This window comes from Narcine bancroftii, chromosome 8 (genome assembly GCF_036971445.1).
Source record: "Narcine bancroftii isolate sNarBan1 chromosome 8, sNarBan1.hap1, whole genome shotgun sequence".
In the NCBI taxonomy this organism is placed as follows: domain Eukaryota; kingdom Metazoa; phylum Chordata; class Chondrichthyes; order Torpediniformes; family Narcinidae; genus Narcine; species Narcine bancroftii.
Window position 1 is genome coordinate 108,714,124 of NC_091476.1, and position 24,982 is coordinate 108,739,105.

Genomic DNA, 24,982 nt, shown 5'->3' on the forward strand with positions numbered 1-24,982 from the left:
AGCATGATTGGTGCAATATAATTTTTTGTACCAACTGTATCTTACGCCAGAAAAATTACACAAATTAAAAATTAGAAATATCAGATCAATGATATCAATAAATGTGGTGAAGAAACAGGAACCTTTTTCCATTCCACCTGGTCATGTTTCAAGGTGAGGCCTTTCTGGGAAGATATGAGAAAGCTTCTAGAACAAATCTCTAAAATTCAATTTATACAGATACCAGAATTGTTTATATTGGGAAACATAGTAGATGTAAGACCTAAAATGAGGCTGTTGAAACACCAATTAGAATTTGTAAAGATCGCATTGGTAGTGGCCAGGAAGTCTGTAGTGGTTACCCGGAAATCTGATTCTCATCTAGATAATAACCCATTGGAAAACGGAAATATATCACCTTAGGAAAAAATATGATGTTTTTCTAAAAAATTGGAGCTCATACCTTCAACACGTAGGTGTAGATTCTTAATGATGTGCACCCCTGGTCCTCGGCCCCCTGCATCCAGGAACCACCTGTGGTAAAGTATCAGCTAGGATGTTACAAATAGTGTGCAAACAATTGATTCTATTTTTAAGTCATTATTCTTTTGATTTGTAGTCTTCTTGTTGTAGTCTTTTGAACAAGTGTGTTTTTTGTTGTTCCACCATAACTGGCCAGTTCTCCAGACCCTCAGTTCCAGAATAATTTCTTCTATTTTTAAGAACTCCTTATAGAAGTCTATTGACTAAGCTTTGGTCTTTTGTCCTGATATGTTCTTATTTCATTTTGTATGGTATTTTTAGTCAATATTGAACATAATCTAGTCCAGAGTATTTCCTTTCCAGTGATGTTTGCAAAGGTTATTATATACATGTTAATCTATTTCCTTTTTTTTGCATTTTAGGTATTCAATTTATCTCCAAAAGGATTTCCACACAGATTTGTTTTGCCCTTGAACATCAACTCCAACACACCTATTGAACAGAACCTCAATACTTTGGAATACAGCAGTGCACTTGTCTTCAGAGAGGCGGATGGAAAGGCATGTTCTTTTTTCTTTGCCAGCATATCAATCTATTTTTTTTAACTGCGCAAGACAGACTGGAGAAAGTTTGATAGGCCCCACAGAGTAAATGGATGTTTGACTCTTAAACTGGCACTTGTAGCAACCTGTGGATCAAGGGTTGTCTCTTCTTAATCTCTCACAGCTGAACATGGACTCGGTAACACAAAGTATGTTCTGCGAGCACAATTTAAATGTTAATTAATTACTAATTGTAAAATCAAATACCAATGTCTTGGGAACTTTCCAAGTTCTTAAAAATATCAAGTGCCTCTAGACGTTTGTTGGGATAGAGGAGAAATGACTTTTCAGTGCCCACAACATTATGATTTGCACAAAGAGTTGTCTTCAGATATGGTTGGTCTAATAGGTTTCTTGGCATGGACATTGTGACTGGGATAACAAAGATGAGAACAAACTTTGAGAAGGATGGAGAGTAGCAGAAACGAGGTTCCTAGCATGAAGATATCCTCAATCGGGCAGTAAGTGTGGCAAAGCATGTTGTAGGCATGATGTGATGGCCTATAAACTGCTTGTCAAACTGCTGTCCAGAGCTTTGATATTCTGAGCTTCCACATCTCAAACTGATCCTACATGATATCTATATCTAAACATGCACATCAGGTGGCTAAAAGATTAACATTGAAATGGTGTTCAGCTTTTTGCAATTTTGCTTCATGCATCAAATCATTGAAGTTATTCTCATGAGGAAATAATGTAAAATGTAACTGAATTTGAGTTTTCACTCTGGTCTCATCTTTTCATCTCTTTCTCCCCCTTCATCCTCAATGTGAGGCATGGTGAATCCAACACAAGCCTTTAGATTCCAGTTCTTCTTTTTCAATATTTTTATTGGTTTTATCAAATAAATGTTCCTTAGGTGCATAACAATAAAATAAAGTATTAAAAAATCTCATATAGTAGTACAAATATTACTGAAATCTGTGTAACATTAAAAAGAAAGATAAATAGAAAAACACTATACTAATGATCTAATTCAATCCCTTCCCTTTGGAGGCTAATGGCTAACATAAACAGTCCACTACTGATAATAAAAAAGCAAGATAAACATGGGGTTCAAAAAACAAAAAACTAGTTAATCTTACAAGTATTGAAAATAATTAAGAAAAGAACTCCATAAAGAAACAAAGTTAACATTCATTTCTGTAGTGGAACATCTAATTTTTTTCCAAAGTCAGACATGTTATCATATTGGATGACCATTGACTATGAGTAGGAGGGACAGCATCTTTCCATCTCATTAAAATGCCCCTTCTTGCAATAAGGGAGGCGAGGGCAACTTATTCGAAAGAGAGCAATAAAAGGATTTGGTGTCAAATTAATATTAAAGACAGGGTATGAAATATCCCTTCCCAAAAATTGAAAAAAGAAGAATACAACCAGAACATATGGATACAGTGTACCTTCTTCAATTATACATTTATCATAGTTAGAAGAGAAATTAGATTAGAATTTAGCCAAATAGTGGGCCCAGTGTACTACCTCAAATTGTAGTAATGAATATTTAGCACAAAGAGAGGATGAATGCACTCGTTGCAGACTAGAATTTCATGTATTTTCAGAAAATTGCTGTTGAATATCTTGTACCCATAGTTTTAAAAAATTCTGTCCAGGGAACTATCCTTAGAATTTAAAAGTAATTCAAAAGACCAGATACCACCCCTTTATATTTGGATTTATGTTCTAATGACCTGAACTGTTGCTCACTACTCCACAGACACTACCCAATCCATCATTGAAAGAATTTACTTAGGTTTTACTTAAATTTTAACTATAATGGTAGTGGATGTCTCAGCCATGAAGAGCAGAAGAATATGACAGAATGTTATTCATTCACCTTTTCTTTGCGATCAAATACTTCATTGCTAAGTTGCAGAATAAAAAAATAGATACTATTTGTGGGAGGCCCTTGTTTAAAAATGGACTGCATACTGTATGTTACAATAAGGATATGATTGAACTTCAGAAGATGCAAAAAAGATTGACGAGAATGCTGTCAAGGCCACAAAATTTTAGCTTGGAGGAATGTTCTCAGAAAAATTAAAATGAGCAGACAACAATAGTTTGCCTAAAAGATTGAGGATTTATCACTGCACTGACAATGTACTTGGATATGTACAGTACATGAAGACTGATGACCACATATCCTTGGAGTGGAAAATGAAATTATGTTCTGGTGTTCTCTTTTGAGTGCTATAGACCGAATGGGCCGAATACCCTACTTCGATAAAATGTCCATAATTCCCTTCTGTAATACAAGGTTTTTTTTCTGTGGCTCCTACAGATTTGGTGCGAGTCTGAGAAATTATTTGATGAGGATTTGGTGAATGTAAATGGGATGGAGTTTCCACAGATTAACTATGAAAAGTATAACACAAAAAAATACAAGTTCTTCTATGGATGTGGAACAAGCCATGTCATAATGGATTCCCTAATAAAGATGGATGTGGAAACAAAGAAATTTAAGGTATAATCTGGTAAAATCTAATAATGTTGTCATGCCTTGGGAGAACCAACCCAACTTTAAAGATATGTGATTTCTCGTTGTATGTTCTTGTTACTTTTAATGAGCAATCTGATGCTGATAAAACCCCATACAGTCCTTTGCGAATGAACTAGGAATGGCAATGAAGACATTTTTGTTTATAGAAAGGGGGTTAAATTGTATTTTGTTTTATAGTTATTGCATCTATGGTGCAGCCTTGCTCATATTAAGAATCTATTTGGGACATCTGTGATAAAGGTTATTCTTTGGCTTGGCTTCGCGGACGAAGATTTATGGAGGGGGTAAAAAGTCCACGTCAGCTGCAGGCTCGTTTGTGGCTAACAAGTCCGATGCGGGACAGGCAGACACGATTGCAGCGGTTGCAGGGGAAAATTGGTTGGTTGGGGTTGGGTGTTGGGTTTTTCCTCCTTTGCCTTTTGTCAGTGAGGTGGGCTCTGCGGTCTTCTTCAAAGGAGGTTGCTGCCCGCCAAACTGTGAGGCGCCAAGATGCACGGTTTGAGGCGTTATCAGACCACTGGCGGTGGTCAATGTGGCAGGCACCAAGAGATTTCTTTAGGCAGTCCTTGTACCTTTTCTTTGGTGCACCTCTGTCACGGTGACCAGTGGAGAGCTCGCCATATAACACGATCTTGGGTAGGCGATGGTCCTCCATTCTGGAGACGTGACCCATCCAGCGCAGCTGGATCTTCAGCAGTGTGGACTCGATGCTGTCGACCTCTGCCATCTCGAGTACTTCGACGTTAGGGATGTAAGCGCTCCAATGGATGTTGAGGATGGAGCGGAGACAACGCTGGTGGAAGCGTTCTAGGAGCCGTAGGTGGTGCCGGTAGAGGACCCATGATTCGGAGCCGAACAGGAGTGTGGGTATGACAACGGCTCTGTATACGCTTATCTTTGTGAGGTTTTTCAGTTGGTTGTTTTTCCAGACTCTTTTGTGTAGTCTTCCAAAGGCGCTATTTGCCTTGGCGAGTCTGTTGTCTATCTCATTGTCGATCCCGGTCCGGGCAGTATGGACCGACCTAGGAGGGGAGGCAGGCCCCTCCAGCCCGGGTAAGAAACCTGCATAGGAGAAGGCCACTCCGATAGAAAACTTACGACCCAAGGACCTCGCTGCCACGTCCCAGCTTGCTTGGCCACGGCACACGAACCATGGGTGTAAAGGGTGGGGCCAGTACTGCGCGCACTGCACTCCACCTAAAAGCTCCTTTGCGCAGGCCCGAGGACAGGTCCACGTCCTCCCCCTCCACGTCCTCCCCCTCCACGTCCTCGCCCTCCATGTCCTCCCCCTCAAAAGATGCTCACAAACTCAAGCTAGCATGCTGGAACATCAGAACCTTGCTAGACAAGGCTGACAGCCACCGACCTGAACGTCGGTCTGCCCTCATTGCACATGAACTCCTCAGACTTGACATCGACATAGCCGCTCTCAGTGAAGTCCGCCTGGCAGATGTAGGCAGCCTCCAAGAACGCGGCGCGGGCTACACACTCTACTGGTCTGGCAAGCCTTCGGATGAACGACGCCTATCTGGTGTAGGCTTCATGGTCAAGAGCTTCATTGCCTCCAAACTCGAAAACCTTCCGACAGGCCTCTCGGACCGAATCATGTCCATGCAACTCCCCCTTCAAAACAAGCGTTACATCACCCTCATCAGTGTCTATGCTCCAACCCTCCAGGCGGAACCAGCAGAAAAGGACAAGTTCTACACCGACCTCCGCAACCTCATCCAACGCACCCCTACAGCCGACAAGGTTGTCATCCTGGGCGACTTCAACACTCGTGTCGGCAAAGACTCAGAAACCTGGCCAGGAATCCTGGGCAAGCATGGCGTCGGCAAGTGCAACGACGATGGGCGCCTCCTGCTGGAGCTCTGCGCAGAACAGCGGCTTGTCATTACAAACACCCTTTTTCAGCAGAGGGACAGCCTTAAGACCACCTGGATGCATCCCCGATCCAAACACTGGCACCTCCTGGACTACATCCTGGTGCGAGAAAGTGACAAACGAGATGTGCTCCACACCAGGGTCATGCCTAGCGCGGAATGCCACACTGACCACCGGCTGGTTCGCTGCAAGCTCAACCTTCACTTCAAGCCAAAGCCCAGGAACAATAAAGCCCCCAGAAAGAGGTTCAATGTTGGAAACCTGCAGTCAGACGAAGCGAGAGGAAACTTCCAGGCAAACCTCAAAGCAAAGCTCGACGATGCAACCCGCCTCACGGACCCGTCCCCTGAAACCCTCTGGGATCAGTTGAAGACTACCATACTGCAATCCACTGAAGAGGTACTGGGCTTCTCCTCCAGGAAAAACAAGGACTGGTTTGACGAAAACAGCCAGGAAATCCAGGAGCTGCTGGCAAAGAAGCGAGCTGCCCACCAGGCTCACCTTACAAAGCCGTCCTGTCCAGAGAAGAAACAAGCCTTCCGTCGCGCATGCAGCCATCTTCAGCGCAAACTCCGGGAGATCCAAAATGAGTGGTGGACTAGCCTCGCCAAACGAACCCAGCTCAGCGCGGACATTGGCGACTTCAGGGGTTTCTACGAGGCTCTAAAGGCTATGTACGGCCCCTCACCCCAAGTCCAAAGCCCGCTGCGCAGCTCAGACGGCAAAGTCCTCCTCAGCGACAAGATAAAGGTTATTAAGGAGGAAGGAAATGAAGGATATGGAAAGAGAAGGCATACATAGAACATTACTACACATGGATCTATTGGATTGATTAGCTCTTTCTATATTGTACTTTATATGTACTTCTCTGCTTCTGACACATGAAAATATTATATTAAAGTGCTAAATTCTTTCATTAGTCATTGAGTTTTATAGCACGGAAGCAGGACCTTTGGCCCAACTTGTCCATGCTGACCAAGTTGTCTACTTAAGCTCGTTCTATTTGTCCGGGCCCTCTAAATCTTTACTCTCTATCTACCTGTCTAAATATCTTTTGAATGTTGTAATTATACCTGCCTCCACTACTGCTGTCTATCTAATATATTATTTATCATCTATTATCTATTTATTATCTATCTATCTGTCTTGTTTATTGTTTCTTTTAATACAATTAGTTTACTGTTATAGTTTTGCTTTACAAGCACCTGTTTGACTGCAGCAAAAAAGAATTTTGCTGCACGTGTACATTGTACGTAGTGTTTGATAATAAACTCGTCATATTAATGCCCTCGGTGTGAAAAATGTGTCCCTCAGGGTCCTCTTAAATCTTGTACTTCTCACCTTAAATCCATGGCTTCCAGTTTTTGACTCTCCTAACTGTGGAAGAAAATTCTAACTATATACTTTATCTGTACCCCTCATAATTTTATAGACCTCTATTAAAGATTCCTCCTCAGCCTTTGGGCAGAAAAGCCCCAGCCTATCAAGACTTTCCTTATAACTCCAAACCATTCATATCCAGCAACATCTGTGTTGTCTTTGCGGCACACTCTCCATCTTAAAGACTGCCTTTCTAGAATTGGGCAATGTGAATTGCACACAATGCTTCAAATCTGATCTCACCAACATCTTGTACAATTGTAATATGATATTCCAACTCCTGTACTCAATGCCCTGACTAATAAAGGCAAGTATCCCCATTTCACCAGCATGTGACACACTTACATACCTGTGTCCCTAGGTGTCTCTGTTCCATAGCACTCCAGGGCCCTAACATTTACTGTGCAAGTTCTGCTCTAACTTATGAAAATGCATACCTCACACTTTATTTGTTAAATACCATCTTCCATTCCTTGGCCCACTTTCCCAATTAATCTAGATCAGTCTTTCACAACCTTTTTTGGTTAAAGGCCCATCTGGCCTCCAGCCTAACATGCTATGGCCCACTTGTGAAAATGACTGAACAACATTTTAAAGTTAAGGCAGTTCCGTAAGAAACACCTTTATCTAATTTAAAGTATTTTATTTAACATTTTTAAAGATCCACATGGAGAAACGCTATGGCCCACCACTGCTTGAGAACCACTGGTGTAGATCCTGTTGTAAGCCTAGACAACCTGACTCACTATACCACCAATTTTGGTGTGTTCTGCTACATAGTTATCCAATTCATTAATATAGATGACAAACTATATTAACGATTGATTGTGATCAGCAAAGGTCCCTGTGGCACACCATTAGTCACAGTCCTCTAACTGAAAAAAAATCACTCCGCTATCATAAGAGGCTGGATGGAATCAACAGCTCAGGCAGTGTGCATGGGTAGAAATGCTTAGTCAACATTTTGGGTTAGTACCCTTTTCAAAACTCAGTTTTCACATATGGCTGATATTTGCCTTTGAACTTTTAGAACTCATTCTTTGAATCCTTGAAAGTTGAAGGGTTTGATGAGTGAAACCTATTAATTCTAGGTCACAAGATGACCCTCCCACCACCCCCGTATCTCCTCCTTTCCTACAACTTTTGCAATTCAGAAGCATTTTGTGAATGGTGTATTATAATTATCTAGTCTGTCTCATCAAGCATTCAGTCTTTATCTTTATAAAAGACGAGTTAAATTTATACATCAAAGGCATTTAACATGCATACATTATTCTTGTAATGCAACCTTTTTTTCTTCAGATCTGGAAAGAAAAAGGCTACTATCCATCAGAACCAGTCTTTGTGCCATCTCCTAGTAGCAAAAATGAGGATGATGGCATTATTTTGAGTGTCGTTATCTCACCAAATCAGGTAACTCACATTTACCTTATCAATATCATCTGATTAAATTTATGGTTTTTCAGTCACCTCAGTACTGGAAGATGGAAGGCAACTTAATTTAAAGTTTCCTGGTTCAATATTCATTGTTCCTACAATTTGCAATCCATTTGGATGAAGGATTGTTGCTTTTAGGTTATGCTCTCTGCTAGGAATACAAGCCGAATGCTATTCTCTCCCAATATTTATTTTAATCATCAAATGTCCATGCAGTAAAAGGAAACAAAACTCCAACAGTGGCGGTTGCTTTAGATGCAGAGAAAGCCTTTGACAGAGTAGAATGGAATTACTTATTCAAAGTACTACAAAAATTCAACCTACCAGAGAAATATATTAATTGGATTAAAGCATTATATAAGGGACCATTGGCAAAAGTGACAGTAAATGGATATATATCAAACCAATTTAAATTAAGCAGATCAACAAGGCAGGGATGTCCACTATCTCCCTCACTGTTCGCGTTAGCTATAGAACCACTAGCAGAACTGATAAGGACAGAAAATAAAATAAAATAAGAGGGATAAAAATAAAAGAGAAGGAATATAAAATCAGTCTATTTGCAGATGATGTCATAATATACTTAACAGAACTAGAAATATTAATAAAAGAATTACATAAGAAATTGAAGGAATATGGAGAAGTATCGGGGTACAAGATCAACGCAAATAAAAGTGAAGCAATGCCAATGAATAATGCGGATTTCACAAAGTTTAAGAAAGAATCCCCATTTAGATGGCAAACACAAGCAATTCGATACCTAGGTATACAACTAGATAATAATCTCGGTTATCTATACAAACTAAATTATCAGCTATTAATGAAAAAATTACAAGTCGACTTAGAGCACTAGAAAGACTTACCACTAACATTGATAAGAAGGATAAATTGTATTAAAATGAACATCTTCCCAAGGATACAATACCTATTTCAATCATTACCAATTCACCTAACAGAGAAATTCTTCAAGGAGCTAAAGAAAATAATAAGGAAATTGTTATGGAAAGGGGGGAAACCGAGGATAGCACTAGATAAATTAACAGAATGGTACAAACAAGGAGGCTTACAGCTACCAAACTTTAAGAATTATTATAGAGCAGCACAATTAAGATACCTATCAGATTTTTATCAAACAAGGGAAAAACCAGATTGGACCAGATTAGAGCTAGATAAAATAGGGGAAAAGATACCTGAACATATACTATATAAGTGGGATGAAAAGTTGGTGCAACATAGGAATTCACCAGTATTGCACCATCTGCTCAACATTTGTAAGAAGATTCACGTAGAAAGGAATAAAATAAATTATCAACTACCAAAATTAATATTGACACAAAATCAACTAACCCCTTTCACAATAGATAACCTTTCCTTTAGAGAATGGGAGAGAAAAGGGATCAAAAGAATAGAAAATTGTTTTTCGGGAAATATATTATTATCTTTTGAACAAATGAAGGACAAATATAATATAACTCACGATACAAGATTTGCATACCACCAACTGAAAACCTACTTGAAGGACAAATTGGGAAACAATCTGAGGTTACCAGAAGGAAGCAATTTTGAATATGTGATTACAGACACAATGATAATTAAAAAATTTATAACAAACATGTACATCAAACTGCAAGAAAAGGAGAACGTGGAAACAAACTGTAAACCTAAACAAAAATGGGAACAAGATCTAAACATAAAGATAAAGAATGAAACATGGGAAAAGCTATGCTCCGGAACTATGAGAAATATAATAAACATGAGGTTACGCATGATACAATATAATTGATTACACAGGCTATAGACCACGCCCCAAAAGTTAAATAAATGGGACCCAACAGTATCAGATAGATGTTTTTGCTGTAAGAAGGAAACGGGAACAACAGTACATACAATTTGGGCAAGTGAGAAAGTGAAAAAATTTTGGGAAGATCTAAACCAAGTATTAAATAAAATCACAAAAAGAAACATACCAAAAAACCCAGAGATCTTCCTTCTACGTAATATAAGAAATAAAGAACTTGGACTCGATTTGGATGGAGCACAAAAAAGATTTGTTATGATAGCCCTAGCTGTAGCAAAAAAATGTATTATGTATACCTGGAAATTAGAAGACAACCTGAGAATACAGAAATGGTACATAGAAATAAATAAATGTATTCCATTGGAAAAAATAACATATAATTTAAGAAATAACATCACAATATTTGAACAAATATGGGAACCATACATGAAATACAATAGAGAAATCCTACCTCAGACCTCCACCACCTAAAATGACAGAAGGAGAAGACAATGAAATGAACTGACTCAGTATATAAAAGTAAAAGACACAAATTTCTTGTTTATTTTTATTAAGTGATGACATTATTTAACGGGTTTAATTCATCTTATAGATTGAACTTTGAATAAATGGGAAGGGGGGAGAGGGAGGGAGGGAAGGGAGGGGGGAAAAAGGGGAGAAAATGACACTATATATTCAAGAGAAAAAATGTCTGTATGTATTTTGTCAGTATGGTTCATAGTGTGAAAAACAAAAAAATTAAAAACAAATGTTTGAAATGTACCTGAAGGTGCAAGTAGGATTAAGATTTCAGGTGTGGCTCTCCATTTAAACTAACAGAAGGAATATTTTTTATATAAAATTGAGTTTTAGTATTGATGTCTTGAATTGTTACTCCAATAAAGACTCTACTATTATTTTTCAGAGCAAGAATAACATGTTACTCGTGCTGGATGCTAAAAGCTTCACTGAAATGGGTAGAGCAGAAGTTCCTGTCCGAATGCCATTTGGATTTCACGGTGTCTTTGCAAAATGTTAGATTTTATTAAGCAAGTCCATCACTTGTACTGCTCTGTTTGTAATCACTAGGAATCTAATATAGCTTAAAAATGCTTGCAATTTTTATATTAACAAATAACAGACACGACAGGCTGTTGATTCATTGATACTTCACTACATTCTAAAATTGTGTTCTAATAAGCATGTATTTTACCCCCTCCATAAATCTTCGTCCGCGAAGCCAAGCCAAAGAAAGATATATATATATATGTCCCCACGTCATCGTGTACATGTGATGGTATCATATCCAAAGCTCTTTCCCTCCCCACCAAAAAAACATAAGGAAAAATGCACAATCTATTGGGATGCCGAGTATTGGTTATATTGGGTTATGAGCATCCCTTGGAAAAGAGAAAAGTAACCTGCTGACCAGGGCCAAAAAGCACCTTTTTATCGACTGGTTATGGCACTGTTTTTCAGTCATTCCGGCAGGCATCTGTCCCGTTTGGAACTGCGAAGTGGGATGGGATCAGCTGGACTTCCCTGTTGTTTAAGGGGTGTTTCTGGCTTGAGCTCTTCTGGTTCTGGCCCATCAGGTAGGATATAGCTGGCAATGGTGAGGATAATCTTGAGAGTCTTTGAGCATGATTGCCCCGGTCTCTGGTTTTGTGTGCCCCTCTTGAAAGTATTTTTCACGTGGTAATCTGGGCATCTATGTGTGTCGGTGAGTGGTTGAGACGCTTCCTCCCATTGCAGGAAGGGTTAGCCTTTCTGAGTGTACGTCTACTGCCTCAACCTCTGGTGACATAGCACTTTCCACTGCTCTTAACTGGTCGATATGCCTTTTCCATGTCCTATCTCCCACCAGGATGTGATAAGAATATTGGCTGAGCTTTTTCAGGACTAATCCCATTCCCATAGGTCTCTATTGAAATGGTAGTCTCTTACCAAAACTGGTTCGCCCACTGCTACTGATCTAGGGTCTTTGTTAGCGGAAGCTATTTGTTGCAATCTGAGGCTGATGTTTGGGCGTATTGCCAATAATCTGGTCTTCGAATTTCTCCCAAACGTTAGTTCTGCCTGTGTCCTTTTGGTGGATGAGGGTGGAGTATTTCAGTATCCCAGCAAGAAATCAGCAATTCTGTGGGTCCATGGCAAGTCTGCATTTCATTCCATCTTCATGGCTTTCTTGAAAGTTTGTATGAAATGTTCTGCTTCTCCGTTTGTGCTTGGATGATATGGCACAGACAGTATGTGGCCATATGTTGTTATTGTGCATGAACTCTTTAAATTCTGCTAATACAAATTGTGGGCCTTTGTCGGAAACTAGTTCTATGGGTAATCCATACAATGCAAAAACTTTTATATTTTCAATGGTAGAACCCACAGTCATTTTTTAATGTGGGTTACAGTTGGCCATTTGGAGCGTGTATTGACTACTATCAGGAAATTCTCTCCCATAAATGGTCCCGCAAAGTCTATGTGGACACACGATGCCATGGTTGTGACGGCCATTTCCAGGGGTTTGCTTCTGCTTGAGGTGCTTTGGGTTGTGCTTCCAGGCACATGCTGCATCTTCTGACCATGTGCTCAATGTCTTCCCCTATGGAAGGCCACTAGACATGCATTCTGACGAGCGTTTTCATTCGCACTATCCCTGGGTGGTTATTGTGAAGTTCGGCCGGGACGTCTTTCTGCCAATTCTTGGGGACAACAGTCCTGGTTCCCCATAGCAGGTATCCTTCTTCAATCGATAGCTCCCCACATCTGGCATAATAGGCTTTCATTTCTTCTGACGTTTCCTGATCTTCTGGCCAACCTTTGTTTATGAAGTAGAACACTCTTGACAATATCACAGATTTTTGGGTTTCCTTACTGACCTTGGTTTATTGCTGTCACTTCAGATGTCCATTTGACGATTGCTTTGTTCTGCTCTGTATCTGGGAGTGGTAAGTGAGAGAGGCATCTGTGTGGTCATTTTGTATTTTAAATCAAAATCATATGCTGCCAATAGCATTGCCAACCTTTGAATTCAGGCTGCTGCAACCATCGGTATTCCCTTTTTAGATCATAATATCAGACTCAGTGGTTTGTTGTAAGTAACTAGGGTAAATTTTTGTCCATACAAGTATTGGTGAAATTTCTTTACTCTGAATATGATGGCTAGTCTTTCTCTTTCTAGTTGAGCGTAATTATGCTGATATGTCACTAATCTTTTTCCTTTCCAGTTTTCTGTGAAAGTACTGCCCCCAATCCCATTGATGACTCGTCCATTGCTACTATCGGTTCTTTGCCAGGATCGTAATGGATTAAGACATGGTTACTGCTTGTTAGTAGTGTTTTTAATTTATCCACAGTGAGTTTGCTTTCTGTGTTCCAGTACCCTTTTTGATTGTTCTTCAGCAGTTGCCTTAGAGGGCTGCATAATGTCGACGTGTTTGGAATGAGTCGGTGATAATGGTTCATCAAACCCAAAAATGATTGTAGTTCTGGTCTGCGTCATCTTTATTGGTAATGATGATGTCATCTTGTTAGCAGCCTACCTTGAGTCCCTGTAGTAGGTTGTCCATGATCGCTGGTGCCACTGATATCCTGTATGGCATGCAGGTATATGTAAATAATCCCAAATGTGTATTAATAGTCACATATTTCCATGAGTCATTGTCTAGTTCCATCTGTTGGTAGGCTTGTGACAGGTCTAATTTCGTGAACTTTTGTCCTTCATTTAGTGTTTAAAATAACTTCAGCTCTTGGAATTGGGTGTTCTGGGCTGTGATTCGTCTTCCTGCAGTGAAATCATTCTGGGAGGGAAGATTTATTGATAGCCATTGAGTCTCTCTGGCAGATATCTGCATTGTTAGCAGCCATTTCAGCAGCTGAAGTGATGTCTGCAGCCATATCAAATGTCAGATTTTGTATTGCAATTAGTTTTTCTCTGGTAGCCTGATTAGCTAATCCCATGACTAGCTGATCTCTTAAAGCACTGTTTATGAATTGCTCAAATTCGCAGTATCTGGTTAGCTTGTGTAGTGCAGCCAAAAATTCTGGAACGGACTCCCTTGGTCTTTGCTTACAGCAATAAAATTTCTGTCTTTCTGTCATTTCTTGTGGTCGAGGGCTAAGATTTGCCCAATAAGTTGACAAATCTCTGCATATGTCCTGGTAGCAGGCATATGTGGACTTGCTAGCGATCTCAACAGTTCATACGTCTTCCCTCCCATCTGGGAGAGAAAAAGTGCTCATTTTCTATCGTCTAATACAGTGTTGATCAAAATGTTCAACATACCCTTGCCAATATTTTTCATCTTCATTAAATTTTCCAAACTGAGTGTCAGCCATGGTTCTTTTTGATTTGCAGTTTTTTGTCTTGTCACGGCTGCTCTTAGTCAGTTGTCGTGGCTGCTCTCAGTCAGTTGTAACAGTATTCTTTCCTTTTCAGAGTTGTTAAATGTGACGGGGTTTAAGTAAATTTGACCTCGCTGATCTGTTGTGCTTAGTACGCTTCGTCATAAGAAAAGACATGGCAGGTTGTTGATTCATTGATACTTCATTACATTCTAAAATGTGTTTTAACAAGCATACATATATATTATAGTGTCCCCCACGTCATCGTATACACGTGGTGGTGTCACACCCTACATAGACAACTTGTGAATTTTGTCCACGTGATCAACTCTTGTAGGCTGAAAATGGATGAAAGGCTCTGGCCTGAAATGTCAGTAATATATCTTCACTTTCTGTGGTTGCTGTGGTACCTGCTGTGTTCCTCCAGCGTTTCTTTGTTTTTACTACAGTCACAGTGTCTGCAGACTTTTTGTGTTTCACTCAAAATGGACAAGAAATGTTCTTAATTCCAGTAGGGAAAAAAAGATTATGGCTATGATTTGATTTTGGAATGCTTGAATTAAAACATCAGAATAAAGTTGGATTGACACCTTGTAGAGGAAACCTAAAATAAATCTTGCTTTTTCTTCCTCACTGTTCTGAAGGAAGGTCGCTGTTCAAATCACATTTATTGAGAATGCATTTTTCCATACAGGCCCATGTAGATTAATTGAGTGAGTGCGTAATTTTCCAAACTAAAACTTGGAACCTTTCATTGTTGATTAATTAGATAGATTTCTCATGAAAATAGCATCTTTGGATGTAGTAAAAGAGTAGTTTGAAATATAGTGCGGGGAATCTGGTGATATTTGGAAGAAAGAATGATTTGAACGAATAGTTTCCAGTATTCTCCATCACTGAATAATTTTATTTATTGTTTTTGGATCTGCTGCAATTGATAATGACTGAAGTCTGTGGTTAGTCATCTACAACAATACCATGTTGCCATCAAGATGGTGGAAGGCAGATTAATAGAATTTAGTAATTTTCTATCCTGTAATTCTTACCTTCCAGTCATGGCCAAAAGGGTGAAGTAGGTTAAGATAAATTATTTCTGTAACTTGGAGGATGAAGCATGACTGAAAAATTAGACCAGGGCCTTTCAAAAGTGAAGTTGGAAACTCTTCTACACTTTGGGGAAATTAAGAATGTGCCAGTTGGTACAAAATGAGCTGTTAAAATGAAAAAAAAAATCTGTAAATTGGCCGATTTGGTTCAAGTCTCAAGGAATACTGGAATGCAGCATTACCTCACTACCTGAGGATCTGGGTTGAACTGAACTGTGCATTATTTCTGATTTATTTTTTAATGGAAATTAATGATTTGGATCATGCAAAAACTGGCACAATCTACCCACATTGAATTTCTTTCATGAGCACTGTTCAGATTGGAATAAAAATCCTAAAATAAGCCCCCAGTTTTCTTTCCTGGGACAATTTACAATTTTAGCACTTGGTATAATGGGATTGTCAGCCTATTCCCACTCTCAAACACTTTCCAGAGACTTCTGGTAAAATATAGAATGGAAATATTTGTGGGGGGGGGGTGGTGGGGGGAAGAACAGGAGAATAATTTCTCCACTTAGCTCTCAGAAGATTTTGCCTACCACCTACCTGTCAGTTCTGGAACAGCTGGTCTGCCAAGACATTTTTTATCGTCATGAAAATTGTAAAACACTGAAAGAATTCCCTTTGTCTCCTTTCCTCCAGCTCCACCACCTTCTTCACTCTCCATTTACAGAGCCACCCTCTCCCTCTGTTTGCTGATGTGCCCTCCCTCCCTTACCCACCTATGACCTTCTGCCTGTGGACCTCTGCTCCTTCCCCTTGTCCCTCCTCCTACCATTTTATCCAGGCCCTTGTGTAGATTTTGCTCATACCTTGATGAAGGCCTGAAACTTTGGGTATGTATCTTTATCTTTGTTCTATAAAGTAGTGTTTGACCTGCTGAGTTTCAATAGTATTATGTTTTTAAAGCACTGAAAATGTTTTTTTTTTACAATTTTGGGCCATAAACATTCTTAAAGAAGTAACTACTGCTTTACATATTCATTTATACACAATATTTAACTGGCAGTATTTGCGTACTGATCTGTTAATAAAAACAGCATGACAATGATTTTCATGCAAAATTGTTGATAAATGAGAGATTGAATCTAGGCTATTAAATCAGAAAGATTTCATCCATAAGTGCTTTCAGAATATTTACATTATCATTTGCTATGGAGAACTATTTAAGAACATGTTTTACATTTTATTGCATTTTAGCAAAAGGCATTAAAGTTATTTTATATTTCTTGGGCAGTTCTTTGTATCAAGGTTGATTTGCTTCCACTCAAGTGTTGTGGGTTCTGAACTCAAGTGTTGTGGGCAGAATTTTTCATGATTGGGGTAGGAAGTAGGTCATTTGTGAGGTGAAACATTCTTTCTGTTCTTACACAGGGCTTGAGGTTCTTAATACTATCCTGAGTCCTGTTTCTCCACTTTGACATGTCAGTAAAGATGTTATGTTCCTTCAAGGAAATTTTGAGCTCATCTTGAATTCCCTGGACAGAGCTTGAAAGAGAGTGTTTGAGAGTCCAGTGACAGGCATGTGAATAAACAAAGAACTGCAGATCCTGAAAACACGGCAGCTCAGGCAACATCTGTGGGAGAAGAAACTGAACAGTTGCTCTTCAATCCAGGCTGGAGAGCATTCATCAGTTCCGTGTGTCACTGAGCTAGGAACCTAATATCAATCCCTGCCCTCCAGTGACTGCTGTTGAGTTTCTGACCACACAGAGGTCATCAGGTCAGAGGGAAGAGCACATCCAAATGGTGAGGGGAAGACAGGATGCTGGGGACAAGGAGCACATGCTCCATTTATTGACGGACCATCTTTCACAACATCTACTGCATGTGACAGGAGCTGCTACCTCCTCATCCCTTAATGGTTATGTAGTCAAAAGGTGGAAGAGGGAGTGGCTCATTGTGAGGGTAAACACCTGGAGGGCAAAGATCTGAGTCAGGATTTCCCCATACAGCCTAAAAAGATGTTTATTGTAAAGTACGGGAAGGTACATGCCTGTGAGTGTTCACACTGGAAAGCTAAGAGTATTTCAATGAAGCAGCCCTTTGTGGGAAAGAACTGAGACAATCATTATAAATAATAGATGGATCACATTCTGTTTCTGGTCTTTGCACTGTGGAGTATGTGACGGCCAAATCAACTCTTCGTACCTCGGAGTATGTGACGTCCTGGGGAGCAAGGTGGAAAAGAAAACATTGTTTAATTTTACATGATTAAAATACAATAACCTGTTATTCACATGTTAGGATGGTGCGCAGGTCAATTATATATCTACTCATTTTCCCAGTCTCAGTGTAGAACTTTACCCTGGGGACAGTTGCCCAGTTGATATCAGGTAACACGACACAAATATGGGGCTCTAATATTAGAATTAATCATAACTTTTAAAGATATCACGATAAATGTTACAAATTTAATTTAACCTATTGATAATTCTGATTGAAATAACATTGACTTGGAAAGTTCAGAGACATTCCAGTTTATAACTTAACCTTACCCTCTCAATTACAATTTTGTAATGTAGCATGCTTGGTTTAATGGTATGTTCAATACATGACAGGCTTTTGTTTTCAGTATAATTTAGACTCAGTGGTGAATTATCTATTCTTCACTGCAATGCTCATTGGAGTTCAGACTCCTGGGCTCAGATGGACTTCCAGAGACTCTTCTGGGCATTCTCATGTGATGCCATGAGCTAATAGGCTGATAATTTTTCTAGAGTTGAATAACTGGTTTATATTTGAACAATGGTTATTTTGGCATGTCTCTATATATGCAAGATTTGTGAAATCCTATTGTGTATAGATAAATTTTATTTGATTCAGGCATGGAGATGATTTTGCGCTTAGAATGACTGTAATTGGTTTGCCAGGAGACTCATTGGGGAGAGCTGTGGAGTCTAGTGTCTTCAATCACATTCAACAGCAGATGATGCGAGCATGGGTCGTCTTTAACACATGGAGAAGCAGCTACCATGCCCTAGAAGGGACTGCACCCAGCACACCAGTAAGCATGCAGATGTGATCCAGACACAGCAATCATGAAGGAGGTTGTCTGGATCCCAGCTAAGAGGTGGTGAGGGAAGGGGTTAGATCCCAGCATGGCAGTGGTGAGGAAGGGGTTTGTGCATGGATCTCAGCACAGAGTGATGAGGGAAGGGGTTGGATCCAAGCATGGCAGTAGTGAGGGGAGCGGATTGTGGGTGGATGCCAGGATGACAGTGGTGAGGGAAGGGATTGGATTCCAGCAAGGTAGTGGTGAGGGAAGTGGTTGGATCCCAGCACGGCAATGGTGAAGGAAGGGGTTGGCTCCAGCATGGCAGTGGTGAGGGAAGTTGTTGGATCCCAGCACGGCAATGGTGAGGGAAGGGGTTGGATCCCAGAATGGCAGGGGTGATTCCAGCATGGCAATGGTGAGGGAAAGGGATTGGATCTCAGCATGGCAGTCGTGAGGGAAGGGGTTGGATCCAAGAAAGGCAGTGGTGAGGGAAGGGGTTGGATCCCAGCAGAGCAGGGGTGAGGGAAGGGGTTGGATTCTAACACGGCACCAGTGAGGTAAGGGGTATGGATTCCAGCATGGCAGTGGTGAGGGAAGTGGTTGGTTTCCAGGAAGTCACTGGTGAGGGAATGGGTTGGATCCCAGCTCGGCAGTGGTGAGGAAACGGGTTGGATACCAGCATGGTCGTGGTGAGGGAAAGGGTTGGATCACAGCATGGGAGTGGTGAGGGAAGGGGTTGGATCACAGCACAGCAGCAATGAGGGAGGGGTTTGGATTCCAGCATGGTATTGGTGAGGGAATGGGTTGGATTCCAGTACAGCAATGATGAGGTTAGGGGATTGGATCAAAGCACAGCAGTGGTAAGGGAAGAAGCGGCTTAATTCCAGCACAGCAGTGGTGAGCGAATTGGTTGGATGCCACCACAGCAGGGGTGAGGGAAGGGTATTGATCCCAGCATGGCAGGGGTGAGGAAAGAGGTTGGATCCCAGCTTGGCAAATGATGAGTGAAGGGCATGGATCCCAGCAAGGCACGGGTGTGGGAAGTGGGTTGATCCCAACACAGCAATGTTGACGGAAGGTCATCCCAGCATGACAGTTGTGGGGGAAGTGGTTGCATCCCAACACAGCAATGGTGAGGCAAGGGGTTGGATCCCAGTACAGCCATGGTGAGGGAAGGGGTTGGATCCCAGCATGGCAGTGGTGAGGAAAGGGGTTGGATTGAAGCATGTAAGTGTCGAGGGAAAGTGTTGGATCCCAGCATGGCAGTGGCATGGGAAAGGGTTGGGTCACAGCATGGCAGTGGTGAGGGAAGGGGTTGGATCCCAGCATGGCAGGGGTGAGGGAAAGCATTGGTTTCCAGCACGACAATTGTGATGGAAGTAGTTGGATCCCAGCACTGCACCAGTGAGCGAACTTGTATGGATTCCAGCACCGGCGGTAGTGAGGGAAGGGGTTGGATTCCAGCATGGCAGTGGTGAGGGAAGGAGTTGTATCACAACATGGTATTGGTGAGGGAAGGAGTTGGATCCCAACACGACAGTGGTAAGCGAAGTGGTTGGTTTCCTGCACCACAGTGGTGAGGGAAGGGGTTGGTTTCAAGCACCACAGGGGTGAGGAAAGGGATTTGTGCCAGCTTCCTGGCACAATGATATACAGCATAGTGGGAAGCAGTTTGGAGCAGATCCTACCACCACAGCAAGGAGGATGGGAGTATCTGCCAGATTCCTGGAATCAAGGTATCCAACACTAAAGCACGTATTCCAAGGAGATGACTTTCTTTTTCTTATAATGTGTAGGAGTGTTCAAACCTATGAGCATTCCAATGAATCAGTGTTCTGTTGGGTAGAGATGTCTTATGAATGACACACTCATTACAATTCTTTATTGTCTCAGGCTTCGGAAGAGAGGTGCATATGATAGTAATCTAATTACCTGTGCAGTATCCTGGATCGAAGCATATATAGAGTTGTCCTGGAGTGCAAGATGCAAAGAAACATTAAGTGCCATTATTCTTGACTAACCTGCTATTAACCTGTTAGGATGGTGTAGATATCCTAACTAAAGTAACTCAATACAATTCTAGGGCTCTAATTATCACACTGGGTAGTGAACTCATATTAGAATTGATAAATATTTTATAGAAACTCACTGTATAATGTATACATCTTGGAGGTTAATTCTAATTGAAGTAACACCCACAAGGGAAGTTTAGAAACACTAAGGTTCTCAAGTTTTAGAATGATGCTGCCACATTTTATAATTTAATTTCATCCTTTCAATTAAAACTTTGTTACACATTGTGCTGACTTCAATGCTATTATCAGGCTTTCAGTTTCAGTACATTTTTGTCTACATGTTGAATTGTCTGATCTGAAATGCCACGCTGATTGGGCTTTAGGTTCCTGAACTCGGAAGAGAAAATATTGGCCAAATGGATTTCCAGTGATTGGTTTGGGTTTTTCTGCATAATGACATATGAAGGTAGGCTTTGATATTAATGCCACTTCCCCACGATTGAATGACATGGTGATGCTCACAGTTTATATTTGAGCAATGTCAATTTTTGGCATGACTGTAGCCGAGAAATTTTGTACACTAATTCAACAATTTTCATGCAAGATAGGAAATTAAATGTTAACTAATAACTGACAGTTTGACCATTTACTGGCTTGCTGCAAGATACCCCAACTCCCTCGTGTGCGCTCTGCACATTAACTTCACCTATGTAATCTCGTCCCTTGCAATTGAAACTGTTTTTCAGTATGAGGGTATCATTGAAGAAGACTTACTTGGAACTCTACAGGCTGCCTTGAAGTATTTGTTAGTGGCCTAGAAAAATAACAAGTCATTTTGTCAGTGATATCAATCTTTTTCAAATACAGATTGTTTGCACACAATGCCCTTTTTTTCCTTGGTGATTTGATGAATTAGACAGCTCAGTGATTTCACGATCGTTGACAATTCTGCCTTCCCTTGTTATGTCCCTTTGCTTTGGTTACCTTTTCTGATTTTCTTTCTATGCACTTAATGCTTTCATCAGTATTCACTGCCAGTGAAAGTTAGGAAGAAACTTGTCCATGACTTTCTTTGAGGTTTAATTTTTAAGGATGAGAGGTGTTGAAAGGACATTACAGATAGGCAAGAATGTTGAGCTGAGGTTACATCAGACCAGTCATGATCCTTTTCAGTGCAAGTGCAGACTTCAGAGGCCTATTAGGATCTTTTTGTGTTTGAATAGCACTTGGCCAGAGCTAAGGCAAGAGAGTTATGGATAGCCTAAAACTGACAGTCGATGGAGGGGCATTGACCAGAAGTGTGGTTATGTACTCAAGCCTGAAGGTAACTTAGGCATGGATGAGGTTTCAGCAGCAGGTGAGCTGCAGAAAGGTGGATCAGGCCTGTAGATAAAGCCTGAGCTCGTCTTCAGGTGAAATACAGCACTAAAATGGATGTATTATATCCTCAGAAAACAGAGATAAGTGTGCAGATTTTGCTAATGTCTATATTTTTAAAAATCGTACTCCATTATCTTAACCTTAATTTGAATACATGCTTGACACTTGTTTTTAGGGAAGGGGCCAATACATTACACCTGCAGTGCATTTTCAATTGCTGATTTGGATTTGAATGTAGGGATGGTATAAAAATGGAGAATATGAGTGACAATGAAGGGGCCTTTGGGATAAAGGAAAGGAATAGACTAGTGGCACAGAAATAGCAAAAAGAGGAAAGGTGGACAGAACCAGGAGGGGAGAAGGTGAAAATGGGTGGCGGTGGGCTAAAGGTTGGGGGAGGGGTGTTTGTGGGAAAAGGGCCAAATAAAGTTGGGGCAAGGTGGTGGGAGAACAAGAAGAGAGGGACCTGAAGTGGGAAAATTCAAAGCTCATAGAATTACACATTTAATGTGAGATAATGTTGTACAGTCAAAATAATCAAAAGCAGCTAATGGTGTCATAACTGTTTAAAAGTTCATTCAGGCCATTGACTTTTCTGACACTTAGATTTGCTTCTTTGCCCACGGTTGAGACCATGAGAATTATTATAACCAAACTCATTGGGCAGGCAGCCCACAGCAATGTGTGGTATACTTCTTTCCCAATCTATAGAATCTCATTCATGGAGAGAAAAGGAATTCATGTCTCGATTTGAAATGTCAACAATTCTTTCCCCACACCTCCACACCTTTATCCCCTTCTACCTCCCAATCCCCACTCCCCACGACTACTGATGCTGCTCAACCCACTGAGTTCCTCCAGTCATTTGTTTTTTGTTCTGGATTCTAGCACTTGCAGTCCCCTGTATCTTAAGCTCTCTGGTTCCCATCTCCCTGACATGTCAGATGCAAAGTACCAAATGCATTAAGTCACACCCTCCAACGGATCAGTATTCTGGGTTCAATGGTGCATCTGGCAGCAGAAGGGGTAGGTCAAATGTGCCCGCATCTAGCTGCCAGATTGGTTTGGAGTTCCACAGTTGATTGAGTATACACTGAACTCTGTACAGAACCACTGGTTGATTCTCAGCCAGTGGTCCTCAACCTTTTTCTTCCCACTCACATACCACCTTAAGCAATCCCTTACTAATCGCAGAGCACCAGTGGTATAGGGAATACTTAAAGTGGTATGTGAGTGGAAAGAAAGAAGGTTGAGAATCACTGTTCTAGTCAATGAAAAAAAAACATATCTTCAAATATTGTTGCATTTGTGCTTGAACTCACTATTAGTTGAGCATTGTACCTTCTTGTCAACATATTGTCATAAAATGCATGTTGTTAACAAAACAGTTAATTTCTTGATTTCATATGAAAATGCAGTTTGTTCCCTCAGAGTAAAGTGTTAAAATTAAGTATTGCTAACTACTCTGCCATGCTCAACTCATTCTTGTTGTCAAAAATGTTCAACTATTTGCATTTAATTAGGAAATTGTCAATATGTATTATTCAAGTAATATCTGAAATTTACCTGCTTAGAAATATAGCCTTCACTTTGGATTTCAAACAGATAACTAAAATGATGAGGACCAGTCCAGAGACACTCACACCAGTTCTTATAGCCCACTTGTGAAAAGATGTGTCACTGCCTTTTGACGAATCTACAATGCAACAAAAGTGACAACATAGAATCAGAATCATAGCATGGGACAGGCTTTTCATCCCAATATCCAGTCTGACTTCGAAACTCTTCTTAATCATCTGTTGCAATCATCTTAATGTCTTTTGGACAAATATATAGGTACGTTCAAGCATGTTAAAATTATGAGTACAGCACAATTCTATAGTATTAATTTAAATAAGCTTTTTTCCAACTTTTTAAAAATCTTCCTCATAGGAGAACTAATTAAATTTATATTGTCTCCGTGATATAGAAAAACACCCCAACACTATTCAAATGAACACTAAATAATATCAATTCAAATGAAAGGGCAGGTGTCCATTTGTTTGGCCAATGATGGCTTATGGAGCAAGTTAAGAGGAGGAGGAAGAAGAGGTTGAGAGATTTGGGGAAGAAACCGCAGCACTCAAGGCCGAGAGATTTGAAGCCATAGCCATCATCAGTGAAATAAAAGAGATTGGAAGATGCAGAATTTCAGAGTCAATCATGGAACCCAAAGTCATACAGACCTATGAATTAGGATCAGGAATACCCACTCAGCCCTCTAAACCTGCTCTTTTTTAATTTAATACAATTAATTGTCACCACAATTCTGAATTTTCTTCTCCCCATAGTAAACTTTCACATCATTACTTATCAAATATTTGTCTGTCTTTAAGTGATCTTTTACCATCTTTTAAGAAGAATTCCAATGACTTACAACTCCAAAATAAAGCATAAAACCTAATTTATTTTAAATGGGAAACTCATTCCTTTAAAACATCCACCAAGATATTGCCAAGATAAGTGTAGGAGTAGGCCATTCGGCCCTTTGACCTTCCTAGGTAAAGTGCATTGTGAGTACCCTACCATTAAAAGGCTGAGCCATGTCCATGGGGTTGGTGCTATGCTCAAGTTGCCAGATGTGGGAGCCATGGGTGACCTCCACCCTCCCAAAAGACCATATCTGTGCCAGGTGCAAGGAGGTGGGGTTCCTTAGGGGCCGAGTTGAGGTACTGGAGCTCCAACTAGATGACCTTAGGCTCACCAGAGAGTGTGAGGAGGTTGGTGACAAGACCATAAACATTTCCACAGGACATACCTGCAGGGGATGTAATGAGACACAAGCATTTAGGAAAAAAATTAAAGAAATGGAGATGCAGCTAGATGATCTGAGGCTAATCAGAGAGAGCAAGGAATTTATTGATTCAACACTCAGGGAAGTGCTTACTCCTGGATTGGGGGGGTCAGGAAAGTGGACTACTGTCAGGAGTGGGGCAAAAGTTGCTAGCTCTGTGGAGAGCACCCCAGTGGCTACAGATCTTAGCAACGAATATACAGTATTGGATGAAGTAGGGGGAGATAACCTGCCAGAGGTAGCGCCAAAGGAGACAGTGGT

At 40.6% G+C, this 24,982-nt stretch overlaps 2 protein-coding genes across 14 annotated transcripts in view; one reads left to right on the top strand and one right to left on the bottom strand.

The window, feature by feature from the left end:
- Positions 1-15,003, top strand: part of LOC138741159 (carotenoid-cleaving dioxygenase, mitochondrial-like) — an 88,830-nt gene extending 73,827 nt beyond the window's left edge. For all 10 annotated transcript variants that reach the window (XM_069894805.1, XM_069894808.1, XM_069894804.1 and 7 more), the window contains 4 exons: positions 885-1,022; positions 3,349-3,531; positions 8,134-8,244; positions 10,971-15,003. In XM_069894805.1, coding sequence (XP_069750906.1) covers positions 885-1,022; positions 3,349-3,531; positions 8,134-8,244; positions 10,971-11,084 — 546 coding nt within the window. In that variant the 3' untranslated portion in view covers positions 11,085-15,003. The remainder of the gene's footprint in view (positions 1-884; positions 1,023-3,348; positions 3,532-8,133; positions 8,245-10,970) is intronic.
- Positions 15,004-17,447: 2,444 nt separating this feature from the next.
- Positions 17,448-24,982, bottom strand: part of LOC138741160 (coxsackievirus and adenovirus receptor homolog) — a 54,176-nt gene continuing 46,641 nt past the window's right edge. For all 4 annotated transcript variants that reach the window (XM_069894819.1, XM_069894815.1, XM_069894818.1 and 1 more), the window contains 4 exons: positions 23,455-23,584; positions 21,283-21,322; positions 20,426-20,464; positions 17,448-17,664 (listed from right to left, as the gene is read on the bottom strand). In XM_069894819.1, the coding sequence (XP_069750920.1) occupies positions 17,515-17,664; positions 20,426-20,464; positions 21,283-21,322; positions 23,455-23,584 (359 nt within the window). In that variant the 3' untranslated portion in view covers positions 17,448-17,514. The remainder of the gene's footprint in view (positions 17,665-20,425; positions 20,465-21,282; positions 21,323-23,454; positions 23,585-24,982) is intronic.